The sequence below is a fragment of the Thamnophis elegans genome, chromosome 8 (assembly GCF_009769535.1).
Source record: "Thamnophis elegans isolate rThaEle1 chromosome 8, rThaEle1.pri, whole genome shotgun sequence".
Taxonomy (NCBI): Eukaryota; Metazoa; Chordata; class Lepidosauria; order Squamata; family Colubridae; genus Thamnophis; species Thamnophis elegans.
The window spans coordinates 36,276,811-36,285,768 of NC_045548.1; the positions used below are offsets into that span (position 1 = coordinate 36,276,811).

The 8,958-nt window shown below is 41.1% G+C and overlaps 2 protein-coding genes across 6 annotated transcripts in view; one reads left to right on the plus strand and one right to left on the minus strand.

Moving 5' to 3' along the window:
- The window catches only part of SPIDR (scaffold protein involved in DNA repair), a 247,544-nt gene extending 244,411 nt beyond the window's left edge, over positions 1–3,133 (plus strand). For all 5 annotated transcript variants that reach the window (XM_032222617.1, XM_032222619.1, XM_032222620.1 and 2 more), the window contains 3 exons: positions 878–992; positions 1,346–1,399; positions 1,873–3,133. In XM_032222617.1, coding sequence (XP_032078508.1) covers positions 878–992; positions 1,346–1,399; positions 1,873–1,995 — 292 coding nt within the window. In that variant the 3' untranslated portion in view covers positions 1,996–3,133. The remainder of the gene's footprint in view (positions 1–877; positions 993–1,345; positions 1,400–1,872) is intronic.
- Positions 3,134–5,012: 1,879 nt separating this feature from the next.
- On the minus strand, positions 5,013–6,799 carry CEBPD (CCAAT enhancer binding protein delta). Its single transcript, XM_032222623.1, has one exon. The coding sequence runs from the start codon at positions 6,568–6,570 to the stop codon at positions 5,611–5,613; it is 960 nt and encodes a 319-aa protein (XP_032078514.1). The 5' UTR covers positions 6,571–6,799; the 3' UTR covers positions 5,013–5,610.
- Between the last annotated feature and the right edge of the window lie 2,159 nt (positions 6,800–8,958).

The window sequence follows — 8,958 nt, forward strand, 5'->3', positions numbered from 1 at the left end:
CTTGATTTCTATCAATGGAGTCTTGTGGTTTTCTTTCCTGATTATCCAATGAAGGAGTGCTGACAGGCTTTCTTCTCCTAATCCCTTTTTCCTTTTCCTTTTTGTCTCTTAATTCAGAAATCAACAGGTTTTTTTCCCAATGAAAGGCACATTAGCTCCTAAAGAAAGAAGAGTCTTACAAGATTTTGGCACTTTCATTGAGGTCTTGTAATAATTATGAGATTCTCACTTTCACTAATTTTTAAATTTTCACTTAAATTTTAATGCCAGGATACTATGGACACTGCTTATAATGTAGGCTTGTGTATAGTGAAGGTTTAATGTATCATATAGAAACTATAGATCATATAGAAACTGTATTGGGATTTTTAAGGCAAAGAATAGGATAATGTTTTAAAAATAAGCTAGTACAAACTTTCTAAATGTATAGTTGATTGTTAATAAGCAGGGGATTAGCAGAGCAGGATCGGTAATATTGTGTATTTTACTGTGTTCACATCCTTTAATTCTGCCAAATGTACATTATATGCTCCTTTCTAAGCCAGTTTTTTTAAAAAAATCTCCTTGGAATCTTTTGAACAGTTTTCAGAAATGGTTAAATGGTCGTTTTATCAAAACAACTGATAAATTGTAAAAGGTTGAAATTTTCACTTGTTTTTCCTAGTATTGACACTGACCCATGAAGTTGAGACTCTCGGGCTCTTCATTATCTTTTATCTCATATCTTATAGGATTGTTGCACATTAAATCAAGGAAGTTGGGAATTTTTGAACAATATGTGTTCTAGCTTACAATGCAAAGTGAAGAAGTCTATGAGCACACTTTGACATGGAAATTTGGGGATAGGTATAAATGGCCTTGTTCTCATGTATTTCAGAGAGTTACTCTACTGCAGCCATTGCTGTGAAGTTGTAGCTTCACCAGTTTTCAAGATGCATCTGGAAGTCTTTTTGAATTGCCAGTCCCAATCAAAGTCCACAGTAAAAATAAAGGTATTACAAGAACAATATTGTTCTAATTCAGTATTTTATTATCTGCTCTAGGTGAAGAAAGATATATATTTTTATACTCCCACCTACCTGTGTTGGATACCACAGTTATGTTTCCCAGAGCATAGAGAGAGCAGGTGTAAAGCAAGCAAGCAAATAGGCAAACAAATATTCTAGATAATCTGTGGTAGAATTAAATACAGATTACTATGTGTAAGGTCTTGACCAAGAATTTTTTTCCCTGTGAAATTAGATAACAGCTAGTAAGTAATAAAATACTTATATCTTAGGGATACAAACTGAGTACATTATTGTTTTCATAATTATAATACTTTATTTTTTCTTTGTTACAACAGCTATTACAGAAGTCTATTTCTTCACTTCTAGAATCAGCAACCGTGGATGATGGGGTATGTGCACTTAAAATAATTGAAGTTCTTATGATAACTCCCCCCCTCCCCCCCCAAAAAAACGTTGGTGCCTTTTAGATGTATTAGTCCTCATCCTCCACCATTTACAGCTAGGGTTTATAAAGATGCAGATTCTGGATAACCTGTTCCATTTGTAATATTTCGACTATATTGGCATATGAATAAAAATATAATTATCAAGTGGGTGATCTAATGTTCTATTTAAATTCCTGGAATACTTTTGTAGAAAATTTGGCTTTCAGTTAAGTGGTTCAGGGAAATTTTTATTTGAATTTATTTAATAAAATTATTTCTCATAACTGTGAGGATTACATGGGTTTGGAGCAGTAAAAAAGCAAATAAGGAAAAAAAGCCCTTAAGAACTTTCTTTACTAAAGAGTGTTCAGCGGTATGTTGGCTAGGACAAAATGTACAAGATTATTTGTTTCAATGACTGTGCTTTATCATTGCAGAGTTATGAAGTAACAAGTGTGCTGAGGAAAGAGGTGGGGTTTTTGAATTGTTATGTCCAATCTGTAACCAGCCACCCATCTAGTTGTATTGGATTGGAAGAAATTGTTCTCTCGGAGGCCTGAAAGAACTGAAGGGAATATTGTCTGCTTCTGTCTATGATTTTTGTAACATATTTGTAGCTCTACTGTTCTTCCATGCTGCTTTTGAAACAAAACTCTAGTACCTTTTTTTAAAAACACTCACATGAACCATGGACAAATCTCAATTCAAGTGCAATTGTCATTTCAATGAGGAGTTAAATGCACATTCTTAAATCTTTTCTCATGAAATTAATGGAATTCATACACACAGATGTCTGGTCCTCATATCATAGGACTCAAAGGAAACTTATTTTTTCCAGCAGTTGTTTTGTTTTGTTTGTTCTGGAGGTTATATTTTGTAATGAGTTCAGGGCTTGAAATAATTTTTGACTAAATGTTAAGGTGAGTTTTTTGAAAGATTTTGAAATTAACTTCTAAGTTGTTAATTTAGAGATACATTTTCTTAATTGACTCACATATAAATACTATTCAGGATTTCATGTAGGATAATTGTTCAGATACAGTATGTCTGACCTGATGTACCATGTATTTTTTATCATTATAATTAAATATTATGAAAGAAGAGTACGTGTGGACACAGGCATTTGTACATCAATAATCATTATTTAAATAAGGATTTATTTATAACTTGTATTTTTTAAACCTTTCTATAAAATAGATTAATATATTGTAATTAAAATAGTTATACCTTCTACTTGTACATTTCGATTTGTGGATGAAATTATTTGATACTGAAACACTGCAATCAGTATCGGATTCAAATTCCTGCAATTTCTTTTAGACGGAACTTGGCATGCATGGGATTTCCTGTTATTTGCATAAAATATTCCCATACTCAGCAGCTGGATGTGGATTTATGTGTTTAGAAGATGTAGTTGTGAGGACAGATGTGGGGGCAGGGACATAGAGGGATCTGGGATCCTATATTGTATAGACTTTCATACACACACACACACACACACACACACACAAAATATGTATATATTCACACTGTTAATTTCTCAAAATAATGGCTCCATTGACTCTAGCTAATTCTATTTAGTGGGTGACCAGGTGACAGCTAGCCAAGGGAAATAAATTTAGGTGCTGTAGAGAACAAAATGTTTTCTGTTGAAGACACCCTGATACACAGAAAGACAGAGAATGAAGTTTAAATCAATCATGGTGCTGTGAGCTTAAAATTTTTGTTGTTAAGTGAGGCAGTTAAGTGAATTTTGTCCTGTTTTGCAACTTTTCTTGCCATAGTTGTTAAGGAAATCACTGCAGTTATTAAGTGAATCTGGCTTCCCCATTGACTTTGCTTGCAGGGTCGCAAAAGATGATCACATGACTCTGGGGTATATTCATAAATATGAGCCAATTGCCAAGTACAAAATTTTGATCACATGACCATGGGGATGCTGCAGATTTTAAGTGTGAAAAACGGTCGTAAGTCACTTTTCAGTGCTGTTGTAACTTCAAAGTCACTAAACGGTTGTAAGTTGAGGACTACCTGAAGTGTGTACAGATAGTCCGCCACTTACAACCATTCACTTAGTGACCTTTCAAAGTTATAACAGCATTGAAAAAAGTGACTTATGGCTATTTTCATATGTACAAGCTTTGCAACATAAATTCAGGGACTTGAAAACTGGCATGTATTTATAACAGTTGTGCTGTTCTGGGGCCAGATTCGCTTAATGACTGCATGATTCATTTAACAACTGCAATGATTTGCTTAACTGAGACAAAAAGGTCATAAAATGGAGTAGAACTCCCTTAACTATCTTGCTTAGCAACAGAAATGTTGGCTTCAGTTGTGGTAGTAGGTAGTAGATTGTTATCTGCAGTTCAGCGGTTCTAATCTCACCGGCTCAAGGTTGACTCAGCCTTCCATCCTTCCGAGGTGGGTAAAATGAGGACCCAGATTGTTGGGGGCAATATGCTGACTCTGTAAACCGCTTAGAGAGGGCTGAAAGCCCCATGAAGCGGTATATAAGTCTAACTGCTATTGCTATTGCTATTAAGGAATACCTATATTTTGAACTTTGTAGTAGCTTTGGAAGTCATGGCTGTTATGCCTTCTCTTTGAATCTTGCTGCAGAAGAAAATACTATATACTATATACAAAGTTTCATGTAATCTTAAAAAGGGGTTTCTAAAATCTTTTCTTAAGCGTGTAAATCAGAGCAGTGGAATTATTTTGTAACATCACCATTCCAAATCTCACCCTTCGATCTCTCTCTCTTTTCTCTCCTGTCCTCTGCCCCCCACTATCTTATCTATCTATCTATCTATCTATCTATCTATCTATCTATCTATCTATATCTATCTATCATCTACCTACCTACCTACCTACCTACGTACCTACATACATATATATAATTTAGAAATAGGACAATGTGTTTTGCAAATAAGGCAAAATAACCTTTATTTTTTCCTGTGGAAAAACATCCTTAGGCTAATTTTTGAAGCTTTCTCCTCACAGTTGGTCTTTTTCTACCAGTTGAAATAATTTTCAGGTGCTAATTACTTACACTATTTATAATTTTTTCTCAGCCTGTTAATCTCATGCCTAAACCCAATTGGCTATTGCATTGTAATTTCACAATACTGTGCATTAATCTAACTGGCATTTGGCTCAAAATATTTTGTGTAAATATGTCCTTTTGTAGGTAAATTTCCATTACCTGATGGTTTTTATGCATCTCAATATGAATGGAATTTTTACCTGTGGAAGTAAAGGTCTTCTTAACAGTCTGAAGTAACAAATTCAATGAGGTGTGTGGGGCCCTCCTTTAGGTGGTTGGATCCTATATGAAGCTAACTATGTCCAGGAGTGAATCATACATTTTCCACTAACTATTCATCACAGCACCTATGTATCTTCTGCTTGTATATGCATTTTTAAAAGCATTCAATAACTATGTAATCTACACTTAAATGCCCTTGAAGAAATACTAACCATGGCACTTTATCATTCATCTGGATGGTACACTACTTTTTGCGCTTTGCATTCCCTCAGTACATGTTCACATCACAACAAATACAAAGTCAAGTACATTTCAATGGATTTTTATTTTTAGAAATGCTGTAAAAATTTTATATAAAAGTTTGAGCATGCTCAGTCTACCTTTTCCTCATACTATTTATAATAAAAAGTGTTTGAAAAGTCTGAAAAAATCATTGTTTCTTACAAAGTACCATAGCTGCATCAACTGGGAGAAGGGAAAGGGAGGATGATCATTATAAAAATAATTTAGGAGGAAAGACGTTTAGCTCTCTTTCGCTTTAAAAAACAACTTTTTGGCAAGTTTTGTGGTTAAAAAGACCAAAGCTTAGCCCATTCAAAAAAAAAAAAAAAAAAAGCCAAAACACACACACGCACGCACATAGGTTGTTATCCCCCCACTCCGGCGTAGTTCAGTCCGGCCTTCCAGGCTAGGTTTCTTGCTTGAGGGAAGAGGCGAGGCAAGGAGCGCCTTTCCCCTCCCTCCGTGTACCTTTGGCACAGTCCCTGGGGCAGCCCGAGTCTTCTAGCCTGGCCCTCCCTCCCCCTCCCCCCGCAGCAGTTTGTGCGACTCGCGCTGAGGTATTCATGAAGAAGTTCAAAGTCTCTCGCCTGTGGGCGGCCGGGGCGTCGTCGTCTGCAGCCCGTTACCGACAGTCCGTGACCGAGGAGGGTTGCAGGAAAGAGGCGTTGGGCAACTGCTTGAAGAAGTGTCGGAGGCTCGTTAAGTCCCGGCTGAGTTGATCAATCTTCTTGTGCAGCCTGTCGTTCTCGGCAGAAAGCTCGACCAGTTTCTGCTGCATCTCTTGGTTGCGGCGCTTGGCTTTGTCGCGGCTCTTGCGCACCGCAATGTTGTTGCGCTCCCGCCGCTGCCGGTACTCCGGACTGAACCTGTCCACACCCTTTTTGCCCGACCGCTCTTTGCACCCCGGTGACGACGAAGCTGAAGAGCGGCTGCTGTAGCTGGACGGCGAGGCGCTGCCCGGGGGCTCGGGGGAGGTGGGCGGCGTGGGCTGCCCGCTCAAATTGACAATGGTTTGCGCGCAAGTAGCAATCTGGGAGGGCAGCAGCGAGCCCGGTGCCTCCTCACCCCACTCTGGCTCTTGCTTGACGGCACCCCGGAGTGGGCCGGGAAGGACGCTGGCGTGCAGCAGGCTGGCCAAGGCGCTTCCTCCGGACGCTGAAAGCGGCGGCGGCGGCGGCGCCTGTGGCGGCGGCAGGTAATCCCCGTAGCCCCCGCTGCGCTCGCCGCCCTTGTGGTTGCTGTTGAAGAGGTCGGCGAAGAGCTCGTCGTTGCACAGCTCCAAGTTGGGCACGGCCGCCATGGAGTCAATGTAGGAGCTGAAGTCGATGGCGCTCTCGTCCTCGTACATGGCCGGCGCGGCGGCACTCAGCTCCGCCAGGTCGCGGCTGCCGCTGCTCGGAGCCAAACACATCCCGCCGGACTCCTCGCTCGCCTGGGCGACGCTCACGGCGCTCGCCTTGCAAGAAGGACTCACACCGCCGCTGCCTTCGCCCGCCTTGGCGTCGTAGAAATTGGCGGGCTCCAGAGACCAGGTTCTATAGCACGAAAGCGAGTCCAAGGGGTCCAGGGTGGCGGCGCTCATTGCAAACGCTCGGGTCGGCGAGGTAAGCGAGATAATTCAGATGGAAGGTGAGAAGCTCAACTGGCCGTCAGTGCGGCTCGTTCCTTGACCTGCGGCCTCCCCGGACGTTCCCCGGTGCTTCTCGGGCTTTGGCGCCTTCAGACTGGCACGCTGCGCTCCCGACGCTGGAGAGCCCGAGACCGGACACGTGCGTTTGAACAGGAAAACCTGGCGGCGAGGTGCCGTCGCGGCCCTTTATATCGACACCGCTTCTCGAACCCCACCTCCTTGGCCTTTCTGACGAAGGAGGGTGTGGCTGGAGAAGTCCCGGGAGGTGGAGGCAGCGGCTCTGGATTCGGGCGCCTTTCGGCCTCGCTGCCAACGGCGGGGCGGTTGGAGGAAAGACAGTTGCTGGGATTGGCCCGCAAAACCCGGACCTCCCCTGCTGCTTTGCCACCTTTGATCGGGACCGGGAAGCCAACCTAGGAGCGGCCTTTAAATCCCCCCTTCCATTTCGGGAGATGAAGACTAAGGTCCTTCCAGTGGCCCGGACGGCGGCGTTTCTCAGATGGCAGCCGCCTGCCTTGGCTGAAGCCGTGGGAGCGAAAGGCAGCTCTCTGGCCCGTCACTCTCGGCTGGTTCCGGACTTAAAGGGGTTTCTGGGCTGAGGCAGCGAAGCAACTAAGGAAGCCCGTCCTAAGAATAACCCGGGGCACTCAGTATAATTTGGAGATAGACCCTTCGCCCTCCTCCCGATATTACTTGGGTTGGCAATACCACACCCAATTCACTCCCAAAGCAAGGAGCCTTTCGTCCACCTAATAATCCGCCCGTGTAGGGGAGTGCAGGGGAGGTTGGGGTGTGAGAAATGGAGCGGAAGCCGTGCAAAGCCCGATCTTTAACTGTGGCTGCTCTGGGAGGGGGTGGGCGACAGAGGGTGGGGTCGCTTTCTGATAGCCATCCTGCCCGTTTGCTTTTGGATTACAGACAGCTCAGCTCTTGATCTCAGGGAGAAGATTCCCGGCAGCCTTTCTGAGATGGTGGGGAAAGAGGTTGAGTGCTAGTTTTTCCTGCCCCGTGCTGTGCAAACAGTCCCGTTTTGGTCTTGCTAACGCCCTGTATGTATGGTTTTCTAAGATCTCTGAAATGACCGAGTTAGTCTCCGCTCAGAAGGGCTATCTTAATCTACAGGCTCTACAGTTCAACTCCCAGAACTCCCAGCCAGCATGGAAATGCATTAATCAGGACTATATATTTTATTGCCTTGGTGGAATCCATAAACCCACTGATATACATATGCGATCGTTCTAAAACACATCAAGCATAGAACAAGACATGCAACTTGATGTTTGTGTGAATGCAAACCCACTTTAAAAGTGAAACATTTGCCAAATCTTTAGAAAACTAGTTGTTTACCATTTTATCAGAAACTGCTAACAAAGTATGCAAGGGCTGGTTTGACAGAGCATAGCCATGGGATTTTGTTTTGGGATTCCAATGTTTTTCTACTACTGCTTTTATGTATACTTTTATTTATACTTGGCATAGAAAATATCAATTGGTTATATCTTCATTGTATATTCTCATTTAAATATTGCCCTCTAGTGGCTAAATATTGCCCATACTGTTGTGATCCAGAATACTTTCTCCTGCTTGGATGAGTTTTGCAGACCATAGGACATTCTGTTGCCATCTTGAGGCAATTTAAAAAAATACAAAAAGGGTCTTCCTGTTTTCTAAGTCCTAATCATTAGTTTTATTCTATTTTTTTAATACAAATATTTGTGCCTATAAATCAGTACTGACTACTAGAAACTCTCATGCACAATAATTAAAATATAAATATTTTTGTTATTTCTTCAAAAGGGGAATTGTTGATTCAATATGATTTAAATACCATTAAGTTAGAAAATAGAAGCCATAATTCTATTGGTCCATTAGAAAAAGAATCGAAACCCCATAGGATGTGATACATTTATCAGAATCAACCAAATTAAAGAAAAAGTGTGCCCAAAATCTCTGAAGAAATTGGAGAAGAGGGTTATCAATAATACAGCTCAGTAAAGCTTTTTAAACAAAACAATAAAAACACTATCTACCAAAATTCACAAGATTTTTGTTAAAGGAAATATTTAAAAGTTGCTTTTATAGAAGATACATGCATGCATGCATGCATGCATGCATGCATGCATACATACATACATACATACATACATACATATATATATATATATATATATATATATAGCTATGCTTTTGGATTATGTTATGACAAAAAGTATTAATGCAAATTACTCTTAATGTCAAGCAAGACATTCAGTACAGTGGTGACTGTAAGGAAGAACCTGGCTAATTGTGAGTGGAACAGATTATTGGAAACAGAAAAAAAAGTATTTACTGCTTAAACAC

Bases quoted from the DNA above. Each gene is read 5' to 3' on its own strand.
- CEBPD (XM_032222623.1), bottom strand. From the start codon at position 6,570: ATGAGCGCCGCCACCCTGGACCCCTTGGACTCGCTTTCGTGCTATAGA.